Here is a 22,143-nt window from a genome sequence, read left to right on the forward strand (position 1 = left end):
TACACCATGATGGGCCCGGGCTGTGCTGCAGGCTGGTTAGTAGCCAGCTGCAATAAATCACTATGACCAAGAGCTCATGAGTTCAAGGCCAGCCCGTGTCGGAGTGAGCACCCGACAATTAAAATAAGAAATAGCCCTGCTTGTTGTTGACCTAAGCAACCCGAAAGACAGTTGCATCTGTCAAATAGGAAAATTTAGCGACCGCTTATGCGGGGAGGCTAATTTAACTGATTTACAACACCATAAAAAACGTCCAGCAGCCTGCGTGCTGGATGAGGAAGTACACCATCAAAAGGACTCGTTGTCACAGTGGATGATGAAGCAGCAACTCCTCCTGTGACCGGAATTGAGCATACCCTCACAAAGCCAGAAGCTGGGAAGTTAAATAGCCTCTGTGTCTGTCTGTCTGTCTGTGTGTTGTTTGTTTAATGGCATTGAATGTTTGCCATATATATGTACATTGTGATCCGCCCTGAGTTCCCTTCAGGGTGAGAAGGGCGGAATATAAATACTGTAAATAAATAAATAAATAAATGTGAATATGTTCTGTTTTCCCCTCATACATGCTGTGATGACATGTTGGCAAGGAAATAAACTCGTGTAAATTCCTCTCTCCACCTTCAGTTGACTTCAGGCATTATAATTAGATGACTTCTGGTCCTTTTGCTGAAAGGGACTGCAGCTATCACTGCAGTGGATGTGTCTGTAGACTATAGTAAGTTATAGCAACAGCCTGTGTAAATGGCAGCACTGTGTGCAATACCAACTACTGCAGTAGATTCTTTGTCTTTGTAAAAGTGATGAGGTTCATTAATGCATTGTACAACTCTAAATAAATGAAGACCACATCCAATTTGTGCCACAAGTGCTAAATCTTCAAGGAGGCAGGATTGCACCTATTGTCCTCCCTGAAAATCATGTTCCATTATCTGCTTAGAAAGGAAAACTCATGTTCAGCCTTACCCCTGCAGAACAGCCAGCTGCCATTTGCAAGATGCAGTGAAAACATTATGGGATAAAAGAAATGCATAAAAAAAGAGTGGGATGTGGCAAGATAGGAGTATCCTACCCACTTTGATACCGTCTCCAGCTACTCCTGCAATGAAAGGAATCACAATCAGAGAGTAGGGAAAAAAACCAGACCAATTTGTTGTGCAAAAAGGGAATTCAGGTGTGGTTTATATGGATTTAAAAAGCATAAAGGAAAAATCTATGACAGGAGTATTTGGGAATATGCAAAGCATAGATCACTGCGTGAACTTGCCCTTCTTACAGATTTCTCTCTTATAAGCCTTTTAAAAGGGCTGTTTTTCTCTTGATTTGTTTGTTGTGTAGTGCGTGGAAAAGTATTTGCAGCCATGCAATCAACAGATGTCGAAGACTACTTATGGAATATCCAGTTAGGACACTTTTTTCATTTTATATTTTATTATCTGATGAAATATAAAACCAAATGTTTCTGTGTAAGTCATTATTATTGTGTATGGCATTTGTATCCAAATGCTTTAAAAAAAGATTAGGAGTCAGTATTTAGGATTTATGAGTCAGCAAGAGCTAGCTGTAGATGTCTGATGGGTGTGTATGTGTTTCTATAGTGTGGTCTTGACTGTTTGCATTGTTCGCATGAAAATATGTGAACTATTGATGTGATATTTAGCTGTGCTTCCCTTCTGTCTATCAGCAAAAGTGCCAGAGTTATTTGTATTCTTTCTGTGAAACTCATAGAATAAAAGCACAATGCTAATTGTCTCATTTCCTTTATTTGTATCCAAAGCATAATCCTTTTAAAGTCACTTGAAATGTTTTTGTTTAAGAAGAATACAGTTTAGTAATGCCAAACATTTGACATAAAATTATTTATAGAACAATTGCCTTTCAGTAGAGTGCTCGCAAATGAAGGGTGTTACAGGACTTCAGCAATTGTAGCAAAAAAAAAGAAAGGCAACAGCTAACAATAATGTATAGAAAAATAGTATCAAAATCCAAGCCTTAAAAGAGTATGTGGATATTTATTGTAAAAAAAAATCTAATAGCATGGAAGGGCAGTTTAGTTTCATGTCTCCAAGTCTTAAGAATAGTGAACAAATATTTTAATTGCTCTAGTGATTTGCCATTTAATTTTGCTATTCATTGAGATTCTGCATGCCAATAAGTTGGGTAAGCGCTAGGTAGCTCTCATCCAGTATATTAGAGAGAGGTGTATCATTTAGTGATGTTTTCACAATAATATTAAAATTCTTATAATCCTTGGAAATGTGTTCATTTTAATTTGGGGGGGGTGAGAGTGAGTAGTTGAATATAGTCAGTGTAGTGCAGTGGTTTGAATATTGAACTCTGGAAACCAGGATTCAAATTTCTCATTGGCCATGGCAACCCACCAGATGGACCTAGGCAAGTAATACTCTCTCAGCCTCAGAGAAAGGCAATGGCAAATTTCCGCTGAACGAATCTTCCCAATAAAACCCTTTGATAGGTTTTTCGCAGAATTTCCATAAGTCAGAAATGATTTTATGAATTGCAGCCACAGAACAAAAATGTTGTGCCATCAAAAATGAGTCTTGTAGCATCTTAGAATTAAAAATGGCCCCTTTCTCCTTTCTTTTAAAAAGCTTCCAAAAACACATCTATGCACTTTAGCCTATGGAGAGGAGGAATTATACTTTATATACACCCCTGCCTAGTTGTTGAACACTTAACATTCGTTAATCTGCAGTATACTATCTTAACTCCAATAATTTTAGTTGAATTTTAAGCATGTTAAAGAATGTAATATGTTGTAAATGTGTGGAATGTATTATGTCTTGTTTATTTAAGTTGTTTTTATATTTTTATTGAGTTTGTTTTTGACTTGTTATATGTTATCCTTGGCATTGAATGTTTGCCACTGTGTTTTATTTTGTTGTAAGCCACCCTGAGTCCCTTTGGGGAGATAAGGCAGGCAATAAATAATAATAATAATAATAATAATAATTATTATTATTATTATTATTATTACTACCTTACAGATTAACAACTTTTCTTTGATGTAAGCTATTGTAGACTTCTGCCTACTTCATCAGATACATGGAGTCTAGCCTTACTTGGATGTATTTTACTTATACTAAACTAAATATGTGGCAGTGTCAGAATCCTTGACCTCATATATTAAAAGAGCCTTAATCAATAGTCTGAGGTCAAGTCAATAGTCCAACAGGGGTGCAAAATCTTTCAGGATAACACAGATAGTGAAGCCAAATGTCCATTCCAGGGCTGTAGCTGATTACCAGAGTATCCAGAGCACAAGGCTGAATCAGAATCCATAAGCTGAGGATTGAGGTAAGTATAGGGTTCAGGAAACATGAGATCGTGAGAGTTCAAGGCCATAGCTTCTAGAACTGACATTGCAGTCAGCAACAAAGTGCCATCCCAAGCTCCTTAAGTCCTAAATTCAAGGTATTACCTGTTGCTGGCTCTCTTCTCAGCTAATCTCAAGGACCTGTGCAGCTGAGATCTCTCTTTTTGCAGTTCCACGAAAGCTGGAACAGTTAACCCTTCCTCAGTCTTGTCAGAGGAACTCACTTACACTTGATCTGCAGGCTCCTTCCATGGATGTTACTTCAGAGCTTGGCTGAGGAGCTGCTGAGCCTCCTGGTCTCCAGCTCAGCTGCTGAGTCTTTCACCAGCATCTCCTTATCTTTGCTTTCCAATCTATCCACGACAGGTAGGAATGGCCATGAAAAGTTACCAGAAAACTAATATCATTGCAGGAGTAATTAAAGTGATTAAGATAACTCCATATAGATGGGCAGATTAGCAGATGTATGGTGATCCAAGTCCTTTTCCAATCCAAGTGGAGATCAGCCTGTAGGTGAAGAGTGGATGATATAATTCATGGGGTGATATTGTGATTATGCTGTGTTATCAGAGGCACAGTTCACAAAGCAAACACCAGAAGATTGTGCAACAAAGCCATGGACAACGTTCTGAAGTCAAAGCATGAAATCCAAACAGTAACAGATAAGAATAGTCCAAAGCTGTAGTTTAAGTTCAATTATTGGAGTCAAAACTGGATAATTACAGGAATAAACAATAGGTAAAGTCTGAAAAGCTGAGTGTTCAAGAGTAGCAGAGTCTGGGTTCAGTCACAGAACAACGGCATTGACTGCCACAACAAGCCTTCAGACTGAGCCTCTTTATTTTAAGATCTCAGTTATTGCTTGTTGAGAGCTTGTTTCTCTGATAATCTTGTGGACCTGCAAGACTCTGCATTATCTCTCCTGCGTTCTACAGCTGAAAGTATGTTTAACTCCTTGCTGGCTGGTTCTGCTGTATTTGCCTCAGTTTGCTCTGACTACTAGGGAGTATCTGTCAATGCTGAAGGCTTATCCTCAGCAGTGACTGAACTAACCTGGGGAGACTGCCGGAAGCTGCTGACCTCCATCTCCCCTACTGGCCCTTTCAGCCACTCCTCATCCTTACTGTCAGAGTTGGCCATGATACCTAGAAGAAACGGAAATGCAAAAGCTGTACAGGCAGTGGCCATAAAACAAATTAAAAGTGGTGTTGATAGTACAGACCAACTTGGATATATAAGCTTTTTAACATGCAGTGAGATAAAGCTTCTTTTTGTGTACCTTGTTTGTTAGTACAAGTACTGAATCGTGGACTATTTCCACAATTGAAAGTCTCTCATTCATAAGGTAGCCATAAGCCGAAGCTGTTGTGATGGTAAATAACAACAACAAAAGTTCCTTACTTCTTCACTTCTCTCCCTACTTGCCCCCTTCTAATGGTAGTCCTCAGCATTAGAGGAGAGAGGAGTAGCAGTGCAGCATGTCTAGATACTTACGAGTTATCTCTGGCTGCTGTGGGAAACATGGCAGGGGCAGGGGGTGGCTTTTTACCTGACAACAGCTTGGCTGTTCTCCCTCTCCACTCTGCATCCCAACCTTTTCCAGGATATTTAGACTTTTGCTGGAGTAACAGGAGTGTTGCAGAAGAATGTCTTCTATGTGCAGGGAATACCTGTGTGTTCTGCTCTTCCTCTTTAAAATTGCTGTATGGGCAAACCTATGTGAATAGTAGATGCCTGCTCTCATTTGTATTTATTTGTGTGTGGCATTGCTTCCTGTAACTTAGGTATTACTAAATTGTATGATTGAAATTTTGGAAGGGAAGGGTAAATGTGTGTTTGCTAGTAGAAAAGGTAAGGGCTTAGTAAAAGATTAAATACATAAAGCACATGTCTTTATGGGGTGGTAGGAAAGAGAGATGGCAGTATTTTCTATTTGACAGCAATAGAGTTTTTCTTGCACTGTTGTAGAGCATGACAGCTTGGTTAGGGGCACATTGAGTTCACGTACTTGCAAAAAGATATTGTTGTATATGAGGTAGGTACTTACAAAAAGGTATTCTGCTAAAAAGAGGATGCTGGTTTTAATAAGCTAATTGACAAATGTCATGTTTTTTATCAACTGCTTACTTTTAATTTGACGAAAGTGTTTAAATATGTAGAAATTTTAATATTGCCCAAATATCGATATAGATGCCTTTGGAGAAAAGGGAAGAAGTTACAGGTGGATATGCCCTTGCTACATATGGATTGAAAGTTAAAATATTTTAAAGAACAAACCACGATGCTGCAAATGACACTACATTTCTTTTACTTGGAAGTATGAAATACTGAGCTTATCTCAAAATCAAGTGACCATATATGGAGTTTGCCTCCAAAAGGTACCAAATTCCCCAGAAAACTGAAAAATTATAGGTGGAAACACTATTGGCTTGAAGTAGAATATTATGTACAAAACTATCAAACTGTGGTGCAACGCTCACAAAATTGCATTTTATAGCAAAAGCATGCACTTTTGCTTCAACACTTTTTTGCAGTTCCTGTAAAATTTATTCAGATTGGTTTGGTACTCATTTGAAGCAAGCGATACAAATGTGTTCTACAACGCTGCCCTTTCTAAAGACCTTCATTTAAGAATATTGTTTCCACTTTATAAATGGTAGTTTAAGGAAAGGCATACATAATTTTACTTATCTCTCTTAATTTTAGTAAGTATGAAATAACTTTCCTGAACTTTGTTCTAAGTCCTATTTTGAGTTTGAAGTGCAAATGGATAGGCAATTTTGAATCTTCAATTCTTTACCAGATATTTTATAATGTTACTATAAAACATCACAATGAAGTTTTTGTTTAAATTAATAGTTTGGCATTCCATTTGTTGTTGTTTCATGACATACTTATTAATAGTGCAACCCCAAAGGTACTGGTATTTGTAATATACAGTAGAGTCTCACTTATCCAACATAAACAGGCCGGCAGAATGTTGGATAAACGAATATGTTGGATAATAAGGAGGGATTAAGGAAACGCCTATTAAACATCAAATTAGGTTATGATTTTACAAATTAAGCACCAAAACATCATGTTATACAACAAATTTGACAGAAAAAGTAGTTCAATATGCAGTAATGCTATGTAGTAATTACTGTATTTACGAATTTAGCACCAAAATATCACATGTATTGAAAACATTGACTACAAAAATGCGTTGGATAATCCAGAACGTTGGATAAGTGGGTGTTGGATAAGTGAGACTTTACTGTATTGCCACTGGCAAAATTTAGGTAAAGCAGTAACAACAAGAGAAAAAAGGGAGTGAAGTTTTAGTTTCAAGTACTTCATTCAAAACACGGTACACAGGTACCGTAGCAGATGTTTAAAAGCAGAGGAGGAATTGGTTAAAACATAAGATATGCACTCCCCACATGCCTTCAAAGTGAAAGTGCTGCAAAACACTGTACTGTCAAATTTGAGAGTAGGTCATGCAGAAAATAAGTACAGGTATGCATGTAGCCTGTGGCTTGTATGACATGTCTTATCACTGAATGTATTTTAACTATGCTTTTATTTTATCTTAACCTTTTGTTATTATGTTCAAGGCACTGTATCAGTTGCCATTTGTTAGCAGCCTTGAGTCCCCCTCAGGGCAGAGAAAGGTGGGATATAAATAAGATAAATAAATAAATACGATACCCATCCTTGATTTAAACTACTATTTTTTTCCGAATGTAGATGTAGTCATGTGATATTACCAGATGTACATGCAATGGGAGAGAATGAGTAAACTGAAAAGGACATTTTGTCTTGTTATTTAGATAATTTTCAAATGGACTCGATGATATAGGAGGCCATTGGGGTCCATTCTTAAAATCTTCCTCCCTACTGTTCTACAAACCATGTCCTTAATCCCTAAGGAATGTGGGAAGGATCTTGTCTCCATAATCTTTCATTGAAGAATGCTATTGGGATAATATGTCTACTGAGGAAATACGGCAGTAAAACATGTTGAAAGCACATGTGGACCTAGAGCAAATGCTGGTGAGCAGATGCTTATCTATGTGTATGTCCCATGGAGCCAAGTTGGCTGCTCCAGATTACATCAAGTCCCCTTGAACGTGCTCTCCGAGTTGCAAGCAGTGAGCATTCATTGCATTTTTTCTGATCTGGAACAATGACAATTTTTTTATTTCGTTATTTAACAAAAGCACGCGTGCTAAATGAGAGAGTTTTTTAAAAAAAAGATATTCTCTCCCACTATGAAAACAGGAAAGTGAGGCAATAGTTTCTGTCAATATAGTAGAGTCTCACTTATCCAACATAAACGGGCCGGCAGAATGTTGGATAAGCGAATATGTTGGATAATAAGGAGAGATTGAGGAAAAGCTTATTAAACATCAAATTAGGTTATGATTTTACAAATAAAGCACCAAAACATCATGTTATACAACTAATTTGACAGAAAAAGTAGTTCAAGACGCAGTAATGCTATGTAGTAATTACTGTATTTACGAATTTAGCACCAAAATATCACAATGTATTTTTCATATTGACTACAAAAATGCATTGGATAATCCAGAACGTTGGATAATCCAGTGTTGGATAAGTGAGACTCTACTGTATATAGATATATATATTCCTGAAGTTGTGTTGTCACCTGTGATACTGAGCTCAGCCATAATGACCTCTGTATTCTGCAAGTTGTATTTTTCTTGGAATCATCTTACTACCTTGTCTCATATATCTAGGGGATAATTTGTTCTGAAATGTGTTTGTTCTGAATGAGTCAGGGAACTATGACAAGTCATAATAAAAGGATCCTAATGGTAGTAATGCCAGCCTTTACATTTACTAGCCTTTGTTGTGGTGAAATCTGCAATTTCGTAATGCTGACTGTAGAATCCATTAAGGTTTGCTTTTGTTTCCGCATACTTATATATAAAACTGTTCAGAAACATGTAGAGTTTTTTGCTCCATCTCAGTCATCATTATACTGATTATAACTCCATTTTTCCTTATCATCTAATTCCAAGAAAGTTGGTTTAGTTCTCAAAAAGTGTTTAGTGTCAGCAACGGATTGGATGAAGATCAATGAACTGAAAGTTTATGCAGCTGTTACAGGTGTTTCTGGCCATTCACAAGGCAGATAAAGAAATAGTGGTTCAGCTTATACTGAATGGTTACATTCCCTCTTAAAACTCAGGTTCATGGTGGGTGTAATCTTGGATTCCTCTCCTGACCCTAGATGTCTAGATTTTGTTGGTGTGCCTAGATGTTATGTTTGGCAGTGGTAAAATATGCTTTAGAAACACAATTTTTGCATTACTGTAATGCAGGGGTCCCCAAACATTTTAAACAGGGGGCCAGTTCACAATCCTTCGGACCGTTGGAGGGCCGGACTATAGTTGGCCACCGAGCAATAAATAAATAAATAATAATAACAGCAATAATTTTAAAAAAAGGGTTGGAAGAGACCCTTTGGGCCATTGAGCCCAATCCTCTTCTGCCTCCCCTTGTGCACCAAAAGCACAAGCAAAGCACCCCTGACAGATGGCCATCCAGCCTCAATGTTAATAATAATAATAATAATAATAATAATAATAATAATAATAATAATAATACGGGTTGGAAAAGACCCCTTGGGCCATTGAGTCCAACCCCCTTATGTCCTTGTGCCATGGGAGCCAGATAAATGGCTTCGATGGGCCGCATCCGGCCCCCGGGCCTTAGTTTGGGGACCCCTGCTGTAATGCATTCTATGTGAAATTGCATTCACAGAGTGCTCAGTAATCTCAGCTGTTCCAGAATGCTCTATCCAGTTAGTGGTGCACGCAACTCCCTTTTTGGAACAGCTTGGGCACAGGTTAAGTAGTGGACCATATTTTCTTATCATAGCCTATTTGCTTTTTGAGATCCCTAAGAGGTCCTCCTCCAACCTCCATTCTCAAGGCATGTTTGGAAGGGGGTATGAAAATGGGTTTCCTCTATGATTGTTCCCAGACTGTGGAATTTTCTTCTAAGGGACGTTAAGGTGTCCTCTTTTCTTTGTCAGCAGACAGAGGCCCTTTTATTTAGCCAAGCTTTTTCAATTAACTATGTGCTTAGAACTGGGCACAGCATTCCAGGTGAGATCTGACCAAAGCAGAATAAAGCAGTACTGTTACTACCCTCAGCCTAGATACTATACTCTGGTTGATTCAGCCTATAGTTTCATTGCTTTTTTGTCTACTGCATCACACCATTGATGTTTGTTCCTCTTGTACTTGGGGGTGGGGTCTTTGATAAAGGCTTTGCTGGCAATCAGACTCTTAGCTGTCACCTGTACCAGCCACTTTGTAATGGGATCAAAGTCCACACATCAGGCTGGTCACACACTCAACTTAATCTTTGTTGCAGACAGTGGAGTGGTTGGAGTGGAAGCGGAAAGTATTCTTCCATTGTCATGGTCAGACCACCATCTGATCAGTTTAAGACTAACCATGACTTCTAACCTCCACAGGGGTGGTGGACCGATTAAGATGGTCCGCCCCAGGAGACTAATGGATCCGGATGGTTTCCTGAGGTCTCGTGGGGATCTTCCTGTCATGGAGGCTAACGATCCTGTCAACGTCCTGGTGGATCGCTATAATAGTGAGATAGCGGGGGCACTTCAGCTCGTTGGTTCTCTGAGGAGCTGGCAGTGATGAAGTGTACGAGAAGAGGATTGGAGTACCGCTGGAGGAAAACTCGTGACGTCTCTGACCAATTGCAATACAACTTGCAATTAAGGCCTATTCAGTGGCTTTGTGGGCAGCCAGGAAGGCTTTCAGGACTACCCGCATAGCTTCTGCAACTAATACATCATCAGAGTTGTTCCGGGTGGTCAGGTAGTTCCTTCACCCCCCTGGGGTGGAGGGGATCCCCGAGAACTCGGCAACTCAGTGCAGTGAGTTCATGCACCATTTTGCAGATAAAGTTGCTCAGATACACTCCGACTTGGACACCAGTTTAAGTGCAATGCCAGGTGCGGTAACTGAGGCACCTGTCTGTCAGAATTCGTGGGATTCATTCCAGCTTGTTCATCCTGAATGACGTGGATGGGATCCTTGGAGCTGTGAGGGCGACCACCTGCGCTCTGGAACTTTGCCCTTCCTGGCTAGTTAAATTGGCCAGTGGTGGGCTAGTTGATTGGTTTGCGACCACCATAAACACCTCGCTGGTCCAAGGGAAATTTTCAACATGCCTTAAGCAGGCCATAGTAAAACCTACATTGAAAAAGACCTCCCTTGATTCTTCTGTTTTAAACAACTACAGACCAATCTCTAACTTTCTGTTTATGGGCAAGGTGCTAGAACGGGTGGTCACCTCGCAGCTCCAGGGATTTGTCATGATCTCCAATCCTTGACATCTCTGGTTGGCTGACAAGGAACAGATGCCAGCCATAAAACAGGCTGGCCATAAAACATCAATTGCCCTCTGGTATGTGGGAGCCCCTATATATGTGGGGCAAAAGAAGGTTTTGGCATTCGGTACAATAAAAACCTGTTGGAATCTACCCGTGTGTGTCTTGGTGCTTTTCTTTGGAAGACGGACCCACAGCACAACTGGGAGAAGAGAACCCGACAATTTGTACCGAATCACCTACTCTCTCTAGCTCCTACCTACAGCAACATGGAAGGAGGAGAATATTCCTGGGGAGAAGAAGCAAGCGCTGACGGAGAAATGAGGGAGGAACCCCACAGCCTCTCGGAGGAAGCAAGCTCCGATAGAGGGGAGAGGGAAGAATCCCACACCCCCGTGGACGTAGCCACTTCCCCCCCAACCATGGCCACACAATGGAGGGTCACACCAGTGGGACGGAGGGGCCGCACAGAGCTGAGCCAGCCACTGCCTGGGAGCTTGGCAACCCCCACCCGACGGACAGTCAAGGAATGCAGGAGATGAGGCAAGAAATAGCACAACTGAGGGAGATGGTCCATTCCCTGATCCTGGCACAACAGGGCAGCCCCAGGGGGCAGAACGCCAGCTCCGGCCTCCCAGCGGCCACTCCTTCTCCTCAGGTAACCTCCCCGGGCCTTTCTGCAGCAGTGTTGTATCCCAGCCACAGGCTGGCCAGTTTCTGGATGAAGATGGAGGGGATTCTGGATTTGGGATTTAAGATCAGCAGTATGAGGCAGAGATTAGCTCAGACATGCAGTTGCAGGATGAGCTGCTGATTCCAGGAGAAACAGATAACGGTCAAGCTGACATGAGAAATATTGAGGGAGAGACTTCAGCCTTGGAAAATAATGAGGATGACGGTTTAGCTTCTGACCAGGTGCAAGATAACGAGGAGTTATCTAGAGAGGACCGTTTGTCTTGGATGGGTTCCCAGGTCCGTAGAAGTGAGCGTTTGGCGCGCAAACGTGAATCTAGCTGTGGGAAGAGGAATGCATTCCTAAGTTGTTATTAAAGCATGCTTTCACAGACTATTCTTTGTCAGTTCAATTTCATCGCTTCATCTGTGTGGAAGTTCTAACTAGCCAGCGTTCTAGGATCTTTGGGCCTTGTTCTTTGGACTCTTTGCCTTGTGGTTTATCGTGGATTCTTGGACCTTGTTCTTGGACTCTATGGACTAATTCTTTGCCTTATGGATTATTGTTCCTGCTATGCTCTTTGACTCTATGGACTTAGCCCTTTTGGATTAATAGACATTTATGAACTTTGTGAATCTCTTGGACCTATTGACTCTTTCACTACAATTTTGAATTACCTTTTGATTGCTTGCTTGATTTACATTCTGCTTTGCTTAATAAAAACTTCAAAAGACTATCTGTGTGTCTGATTGGGTATCTATAGCAAGGTGAACTTAGTCTGAGGTGCGACAGGCAGCCCCTTCCCCCTATAGACAAAGGACTGGTGGAGAGGTGGGCAGCGGGGCCGGCACTACAGAGAGGAGAGGAAGATGCAAGTCACCTTTGATGGGAACCCAGAGAAACTGTTTTTCTTTTTGACGAGAGTGGCTGCCTTCATGAGCAAGTGGGAAGGCTCTTTCCCAAACGAAATGGACAAGGTCCAACATGTGGCCGACCACCTCGAAGGAGCAGCCTCTGAATGGCTCCTGGCGCTTACGACGTGGGGGCACCGGAGCTCAACAACTTGGATGCCTTCATGGGGGCACTGAGATCCCGCTTTGAAGACTGCCTGCGCAAGCAAAAAGCCAGGGCAAAACTCAGGAGTCTGAAGCAAGGCGCCCGCTCCGTCCAGGACTTTGCTTTGGAATTCAGAAGGCTGGCCTTCCTGCTCCCTGAGTGGAACGAAGCCTATAGGATTGAAGTGTTCAAGGAGGGCTTGAGGCCAGACCTGGTGGAATGGGTGCTGGCCAGGGGAAACCCAGACACCCTGGACGGATGGGTGGACGCGGCTGGCAAGGGGGAGGTGCTGAAGGAGGAAATCAAAAGCTTCAGCCAAAAACAAACCCTCCAAGCCGGAAGCACAGCGGGTAGAAGCCATGCCCCTTCTAAGAACAGGGACAGGCTTGATCCGGCTGAAAAGGATCGGAGGTGGAAGCTGGGCCTGTGCCTACGATGTGGAGGTGAGGGCCATTTGGCCACCTCCTGCCCAGGAAGTGGGAAGAAACCTGCAGGACGCAGGACAGGAGAAGGCCAGCACGAGACCAACCTCAACCCAGGGAAGAAGACCAGCGCAACAGCACTGGCAGCGAAGATGACACCGATTTTCTAGACCAGTCGCAGTCTGGTTTCAGGCCTGGGCACAGTACCAAGACAGCTTTGGTCACCTTGGTGGATGACTTCCACAGGGAACTGGACAGGGGGAGTGTGATCCTACTGAGTCTCTTGGACATCTCAGTGGCTTTCGATACCATCGACCATGGTATCCTTCTGGGACGGCCCTCCGGGATGGGCCTTGGGGGCACTGCTTTGCAGTGGCTCCAGTCCTTCCTGGAGGGCCATTCCCAGTTGGTGAAGCTGGGGGACACCTGCTCGGACCCCTGGCCATTGACCTGTGAGGTCCCACAAGGTTCTATTCTGTCCCCCATGCTTTTTAATATCTACATGAAACCGCTGGGTAAGGCCATCCGGAGTTTTGGAGTTCGGTGCCATCTCTACGCAGATTACACTCTACTACTTTTTTCCAAGGAAGCCCCTCGAATTCTGGACCAGTGCTTGGCCACTGTGCTGTGCTGGATGAAGGCGAACAAGTTGAAGCTTAATCTTGATAAGACAGAGGTCCTCCAAGTCAGTCGCTTGGCTGATCGGGGCTTAGAGTGGCAACCTGTGCTCGATGGGGTCGCACTCCCCCTGAAGGCACAGGTCCGCAGTCTGGAGGTCCTCCTGGACTCAACGCTGACACTTGATGTTCAGGTGTCGGCAGTGGCCGGGAGGGCCTTTGCACAATTAAAACTTGTGCGCCAACTGCGACCATACCTCATGAAGTCTGACTTGGCCATGGTGGTCCACGCCTTAGTTACCTCCAGAATGGATTATTGCAATGCACTCTACGTGGGGCTGCCCTTGAAGACAGCCCGGAAATTACAACTAGTCCAACGATTGGAAGCCGGACTGCTAACTGGAGCAACCTACAGGGAGAGGTCTACCCCCTTGTTTAAGGAGCTCCATTGGCTGCCGATCATTTTCCGGTCCCAATTCAAGGTGCAGGTAATCATCTACAAAGCCCTGCATAGTTCGGGACCTGCCTACCTTTGTGAATGCCTTTCCCCCCATGAGTCCACACGATCTCTGCGATCTTCTGGGGAGGCTCTCCTCTCGTTCCCTCCAACATCACAGGATCAGTTGGTGGGGACGAGAGAGAGAGCCTTCTCTGTGGTGGCCCCTCGTCTCTGGAACTCCCTCCCCAGGGAGATTAGTCTGCCCCCAACCCTGTCTACTTTTATTAAACAACTTAAGACATGGTTCTTTCAATGCGCTTTTGATTAAACAAGACACTACAGACCCCTTGACAACCATGCTGCTATTCTGCACTTTATCTCTGGTCCCACCCCATCCTACCCCTAACATCATCTTAGGAAACTTTGGAACACTTGGCCAGGCACTTTATGGAATAACCTAGTTATTACACACTTTGCTTTGTCCCCATTTTTATCCTTTTGTCCTTTTGGCGGTGAAACTGATACTTTTTTAAAACTTTTATCTTGTTTTATGTATTTGTATAACAGTGCTTGAATTTGTATTTGATTTTATACTGCTTGTTATTTTATTGTTTTGTTTTATATTTTAACTTGTTTATACCTTGTTTTTTCTGGGCTTGACCCCATGTTAGCTGCCCCGAGTCCCTTCAGGGAGATGGTGGCGGGATACAAAAATAAAGTATTATTATTATTATTATTATTATTATTATTATTATTGACACAACAACATAGTATGACACAGCAAACAAGATAGATATGCTGGATTTCATATCACAAAATCACAAGTCGAACACTTCCCAAGCGTTTAGGACTGTGTGATGTATTTTCGGATGATGCCTGCAGATCCCAGTAAGGTGGCCTTTTGCAGTTGACAGATCGTAATTTTGTCAGTGTTTATTGTTTCCAAATGCCAGCTATTATTATTATTATTATTATTATTATTGTTGTTGTTGTTGTTGTTGTTGTTGTTATTATGTGTTGTGAATTCAAGTCTATTCAAGTGCCAAAATACTCTGCTTGATTTTAGTTTCAAAATGTATGTGATGTAATAAAAAGCAAAAAAGAAGAAAAAATACTTTGTTTTCCTTTTTGAAGTTAACTTATATATTATACTTTCTTCTTTTAGTTCTTCCCCTAGATCAGGGGTCCCCAAACTAAGGCCCGGGGGCCGAATGCGGCCCTCCAAGGTCATTTACCTGGCCCCCGCCCTCAGTTTTATAATATAATATTTTATATCATTTTAAATAATATAATATATTGTATATACATATAATATTAATAATCATATAATGTTATACAATATAATACTAATAATTCCATATAATGAGATTAATTATATGATATATATTACATATAATATTACAGTATAGTGGTATAGTTCAATATAGTAATATATAATGCTAATATTGTGCTATGCTAATAATATAATATATTGTATGTACATACAGCTGCTCTGAGTCCCCTTCAGGGTGAGAAGGGCAGGATATAAATGTAATAAATAAATGTAGTAAATGAATAAATAAATAATTTTAGACTTAGGCTCGCCCAAAGTCTGAAATAACTTGAAGGCACACAACAACAACAACAATCCTAATTAACTTGACTATCTCATTGGCCAGAAGCAGGCCCACACTTCCCATTGAAATCCTGATAGGTTAATGTTGGTTACAATTGTTTTCATTTTTAAATATTGTATTGTACTTTCATTGTTGTTGTTGTTTTGCACTACAAATAAGACATGTGCAGTGTGCATAGGAATTTGTTTGTATTTTTTTTCCAAATGATAATTCGGCCCCTCCACAGTCTGAAGGATTGTGGACCAGCCCTCTGCTTTAAAAGTTTGGGGACCCCTGCCCTAGATACTGTTGTAAAAAGGGGTGAATGACTGATGTTTCCCTAGATATTGGTGGACTGAAATTTCCATTAGCCCTAGGCAGCTTAGCCAAATTTATTTATTTATTTATTTACTAGCTGTGCCCGGCCACGTGTTGCTGTGGCGAAGAATGGTGGTATGGGAAATAAAGTATTGAGGAATTGGTGGTAGTTAAGGTAAAGGGTAAACGTTTTCCCCTGACGTTAAGTCCAGTCATGTCTGATTCTGGGGGTTGGCGCTCATCTCCATTTCTAAGCCGAAGAGCCGGCGTTGTTCGTAGACTCCTCCAAGTTCATGTGGGATGACTGCATGGAGCGGTGTTACCTTCCCGCCAGAGCAGTACCTATTGATGCACTCACATTTACATGTTTTCGAACTTCTGGGTTGGCAGAAGCTGGGGCTAACAGTGGGGGCTCTCTCCGCTCCCCCAATTCAAACCTGTGGCCTTTCGGTCCAGAAGTTCAGCAGCTCAGCGCTTTAACATGCTGTGCCATCAGGGGATATTATTTCCTAAAGGTTGTGAATATACAATATTTCTGATTGTTTTTTTTTTTTTTTGGTCTGTTGGAGGCAAGTATGAATGCTGCAATTAGGAAAAATGATTAGGATGTAATGGCCTTGCAGATTTAAAGCCTAGCTGTTTCCTCCCTGAGTGATTTTTTTGTTGGGAGGTGTTAGCTGGCCCTGATTCTTTCCTGTCTGGAATTGCCTTGTTTTCAGAGTGGTGTTGTTTGCGATATTTTATGTGCTTCTACTGTCTGTGGCCCTGAGAAAACAGAGGATTGGCCAGACTTTGATGATGGGAATACTTTGTTGGGAGGTGTTAGCTGGCCCTGATTCTTTCCTGTCTGGAATTCCCTTGTTTTCAGAGTGTTGTTCTTGATTTAGTGTTCTGATTTTAGAGTTTGTATTGTTCTGTTTTATTATACCACAGTAATTTTTATATATTCTGATTTTAGTGTTTTTGAATACTTGGAGCCAGATTGTATTCATTTTCACGGTTGACCACAACACAATAATAATAATAATAATAATAATAATAATAATAATAATAATAATAATAGTAATGATAGTAATGATAGTAATAATAATGACTTTGGTAATACATAGTGCTTCACTGCCTTCTCAGCTTCCTTTCTGGAAGAATCCTTTCTTGGGAGGTGTTAGTTGGCCCTGATTGTTTCCTTTGTGGAATTTCCAATTTCCTTGCTTTATTTACTTTCTTTATTTTTTTATTACTGTCCTGGTTTTAGAGATTATATTGTTCTGCATTATTCTATCCTAGAAATTATTTCATATCAAAGTAGAATCTCACTTATCCAACATTCGCTTATACAATGTTCTGGATTATCCAACGCAGTCTGCCTTTTCAGAATCAATGTTTTTGTAGTCAGTGTTTTAAATTCATTGTGATATTTTACTGGTAAATTTGTAAATACAGTACAGTAAAGTCTTACTTATCCAACATAAGTGGGCTGGCAAAATGTTGGATAAGCGAATATGTTGGATAATAAGGAGGCGTTAAGGAAAAGCCTATTAAATATCAAATTAGGTTATGATTTTACAAATGAAACACCAAAACATCATGTTAGACAACAAATTTGGCAGAAAAAGTAGTTCAATACGCAGTAATGCTATGTAGTAATTACTGTATTTATTAATTTAGCACCAAAATATCACGATATATTGAAAACATTGACTACAAAAATGCGTTGGATAATCCAGAACGTTGGATAAGCGAGTGTTGGATAAGTGAGACTCTACTGTAATTACTACATAGCATTACTGCGCATGGAACTACCTTTTCTGTCAAATTTGTTGTATAATATGATGTTTTGGTGCTTAATTTGTATAATGATTACCTAATTTGATGTTTAATCAGCTTTTCCTGAATCCCTTCTTATTATCCAATATATTTACTTATCCTGCTGGCCTGTTTATGTTGGATAAGTGAGAGTCTACTGTATATTGATAATCTTATATTATCTGCTTAGAACTGGATTATATGAGGCTCCTTCACAGCTGTATAAAATGCACACTGAAGTGGATTATATGGCAGTGTGGAGTCAAGATAATCCAGTGCAAAGCAGATAATATAAGATTATAAATGGGTTCTATAGCTGTGTGGAAGGGCCTTGAGTCTACACTGCCATATAATCCAGTGCAAATTAGATAATCTGTGGAAGAAGTCTAAGTGAGGCCTAAATTTGCCTGTCCCCTAACTGAAACCTGGCTGTCCCTTGGTTGCTAGGCAACGAAGTGGGCAGAGATTAGCCCTCTAAACTGGCAGCAATTGGATAAAAACAATTATTGCTCTCCCTCTAATTAGGACTTTATTTTTCTTTTCTTTTTGTTGTATCAACCCTGAGGCATGTGTGATGGGTTGTGTTGTCAAATTTCGAGGTTGGGGGGCCTGTAGTTTTGTTGCTTTGTCCGCTGCCCTGATGCCATCACTCTTTTATATATATAGATTTACAGCATTTATATTCCGCCCTTCTCACCCCGAAGGGGACTCAGGGCGGATCACATTACACATATAGGCAAACATTCAATGCCTTTTAACATAGAACAAAGACAGACAAACATAGGCTCCGAGTGGGCCTCGAACTCATGACCTCCTGGTCAGAGTGATTCATTGCAGTGATTCATTGTCCAATATCTGGAGAGCAGTAGCTGTCCACGCCTGTTATCAATCTATTCATGCTCCTCTTCACTGGCACCTGAACTTTTCCAGTTGTGCTTACTCTCCAGAAGACACCTGCCCTCTTCCCTACTTCCATTCCCATTTCTTATTTGCTGAACCATAATTCCAACATATTTTTTTTCTCTTTTTCTTTGCTTTTATTAGTGGGAAAATGCTACTGTTCCAGGATTAAAGATTGTTGTACTAAAATGTCATAGATTAAAACTTGCATTACTCATTCTTAATCCTTGTTTGTGAGTTCATTTATCAACTTTAGCACAGTACATAATCTGCCAAGTATGTGCCATGCCTCTGGAAAAAAATTCCAATATTTCCTAGTTTGTTGGATAGACATGAGAGTTTATATGCATGTCTGAGCAAGAGTACATAGCAACAATTAATATTTCTTATTTTTTTTTAACACTTCTGCTTCATGCTGTTCTCTCACACTTGTGCAGATAACCGTTTTCAGCTTTCTGCATTTGACTTATTGATACTGTTGTACAAACTAAGTGATTAGGGGCTGGTCCTAAGAATAATAACATAAAGGAAAATAGCTATCTGGACTGCTTATAGAGTTAAGCAGTGTTGCAATAGGGAACTTTTGTGGTAGTTATATTTTTTACTAATGTAAGAAATTGCACAAACAGAATATAATGTATAAATGTAGTCTTTTCTCATATAACACTCTGGTGCAAGGAGTGCAGTCATTCTGTGAGAACGGCAACTTTAGATGTAACTTATTGTTAAATGAATAGAGTTTATAATAAAAAGGTTTGTCTAACAGCAGCATTATTGTCTTCTTGACTGAACAATAGAGAAGCCAGTGATATGGAAAAGCATAGAGATTCCAAGAAAAAGTTTCCAGCTTTTGTGCAAAATGGGAAAATATTGCTGGTACAGATTTATAGCATTGAGTAGGTTTCAGAGAGATAAGCTAGATATTGTCTCATTGACTTACCAACACAAAAAATACTTAGTCGTATTAGAGAGGAATAAAGAACCTCCAACCTATGGGATAGATATAACCCACTGGGAGTCTGTAACCCTGCCCACAAGCCTCATTCCCTCTATTCAGACCAGGTTAGTATCATCCCCGTGACTGGAGATATTTCCCACTGCAAATTTTATTTGTGTGATTGAAAAAAAATAGATTTTATTCTTCTCCCCCCTCTGATCTGATTTTTAATAAGCCTCCGTTGGAGTGGGTTTTTTTGGGGTGGTGGTGGTGGTGTCTGTATCTCTATGTAAATGCTTCTGTGTGTGTTAGAAGGAGGAGGGGGGGAGAGAATATGAATGGCCCTTGTCCCATGTCTCCACCAGTTTTTGGATGTGCCCATGTTATTAGGATATGAACTATCAATGTGTGGTATCCAAAATGGTTTTGCCTGGAGAGAATATAGTCTTTTAAGTTGAGGAAATTTTTGCAAAAGCTAGGATTACTGTTTCCTTGAAGTTTCAAACTAAATAATTGAAACTCAGCTTTAATACCACCCTCTATTAAGCTTCCTAACTAAGGAACTGGAACCTAATTACAATTCTTTGTTGCTGCATGGATTCCTGTTTCCAGGCCAATTTGAGACAATATGTGTTTCATTCATCTGCTGCAATTCTCCTGACATGCATGGATAACATATATATGTTCTGGGAAATTAAATGAAAATGATCTATTTGTGAGGACAGAAATATTGATGATCTCTGTCTCTTCACTTGCAGCTTTTGCGAGAACTGAAGCATCCTAATGTGATTGCATTGCAGAAGGTTTTCCTTTCTCATAGTGACAGAAAGGTGTGGCTGCTGTTTGATTATGCTGAACATGATTTGTGGGTAAGTTTTTATTTTAGTAATAACAGTTTGGATTTCCTGGTTGTGGGGGGGGGCTCTAAAAGTGTGCATGGCTCTTGAAATCAGAATAAATTACAAAGTTTTGTCATTTTTATGTACTTTCTTCATTTTATAACTGGAAAATGGAGACTTACTTTCCTTCCCCATTTGTTCTTTTCCTCTTACCAAATAAGAATTGCATTTAAAATTAACTATTTCTTGGAAATTGAGACGTTCCTGTCCCTTCCCCAACTTAGTTTTTAATAGCCAATTTTGTGGTTGTTTATCGGACTCTTTCTTCTATATTCACAATACATTGGTTCAAAAAGAGGGAAGACTCGAGATATTTGGCTGTGTAACTGTCATCAGATTTTTAATTAATGGGTACAGATTATAGGTTTCGATTAGATTGAAAGTAGAAGAATCTGGGAAAGGGGGCCTCAGCAGCTGCTTTAAAGAAACAATGGAAACTTTGAAGATCGTATGACAGATTTTTGAAATGTATGTAGTTTGACGTTAAAAAGTGTTCTATACCTTCAGTTTGCAGTGCATTTTTCTGTGGCAGATGTATTTTTACGTCTTTTCAGATATTGTATTGAAGCTGGGATTTTATATGTACCATCATTGAATATTCCTGAATTCTTCTGTCAAAACATATGCTTTTAGCAGTTTTGTGATAAATTTCTGGCAGAAGTACTTTTAAAATCTCTGCCTGACAGATCATTTGAAATTATACTGAATTGGGATTATTCTAACATAAATGTTACATTTGCCTATGACAAATTTCTGTGTTGTTTACATGATAGCGGTGATCAAAATCCATTATGGAAATCATATGAAACAATTTACTGCCAGAGAAAATACATGCCCAACATGTTCAAAGTAAAAAATAAACTTGGATCAAAATGATGCAAAGTTGTGACATTTCATGCTACTGCATGTGCCTTATAATTTCATTTGGTAGACTTGTTCTTACAGATTTACTAATTTGCACCCACTTTTGAAGTTTTACTCATCACAATTAATGACATAAAGAATGAATGTATATCTCATAGCTAAAAAATGTCAGTTTCATTATGAATAACTTCTTTTTATATGTATATACCCTCTACATTGATTGAGTTTACTAGCTTTTTAAGCACAACCACAAAATAATGTTTTGCTGCTAATATCAACATGCTTAAAGAGCCAGTTTGCAGAGCTCACTCTTCTAATACTGCTGTAGTTATCCAACAACCAACCATTTTTTTGGTTTGCTTTCTGGCTGCCTATTATGTAGTCATAACACAAAGTGTGTTTCTTTCACTGTGTTTTGTCTAGCTTTTCGTGTCTCTTTCCATGCATCACACCATAACTGTATCACTCTTCTAGGCTGTCTCTTTACTAACAATTTTCATATAAACATTTTCAGTATTTGCATGCATTTGTCATTTGAACTGTTGTTGCTTCACTTCCAGATTTTCTCTCATTAGAGAGGTTAAAGTATTTTTACAGATGACACAGCCTACGGCCAACTTCATGCCAACTGCCATGATATAACCCCATGCTTTTTCACATAAGTTCATAACACATGGGACCAATGCAATGGTTTCTTCACATGAAAATATTTCCCCCATATAACAGGGTGAATTTGTTGTGAGGAAGCAACCACGTAATTGGACCTGTCTCCTTGGTCATTTATGTACACGGAGCTACTTTGGACTGCTCTGTGTAGAATAAACCTCATGAATTAATATAAATTGATCCAAAATTATATGCCGTATTTGTTGTTGACCATTGCCGTAAACCCTCAACTTTTATCAGGAAAA

General features: G+C 40.1%; 1 protein-coding gene across 4 annotated transcripts in view; it reads left to right on the forward strand.

Annotated features, from left to right (window-relative positions):
• Positions 1 to 22,143, forward strand: part of cdk19 (cyclin dependent kinase 19) — a 160,840-nt gene that overhangs the window by 37,951 nt on the left and 100,746 nt on the right. For all 4 annotated transcript variants that reach the window (XM_062968995.1, XM_062968994.1, XM_062968993.1 and 1 more), the window contains one exon: positions 20,228 to 20,338. In XM_062968995.1, coding sequence (XP_062825065.1) covers positions 20,228 to 20,338 — 111 coding nt within the window. The remainder of the gene's footprint in view (positions 1 to 20,227; positions 20,339 to 22,143) is intronic.

Source organism: Anolis carolinensis, chromosome 1, assembly GCF_035594765.1.
Source record: "Anolis carolinensis isolate JA03-04 chromosome 1, rAnoCar3.1.pri, whole genome shotgun sequence".
NCBI classification, from domain to species: domain Eukaryota; kingdom Metazoa; phylum Chordata; class Lepidosauria; order Squamata; family Dactyloidae; genus Anolis; species Anolis carolinensis.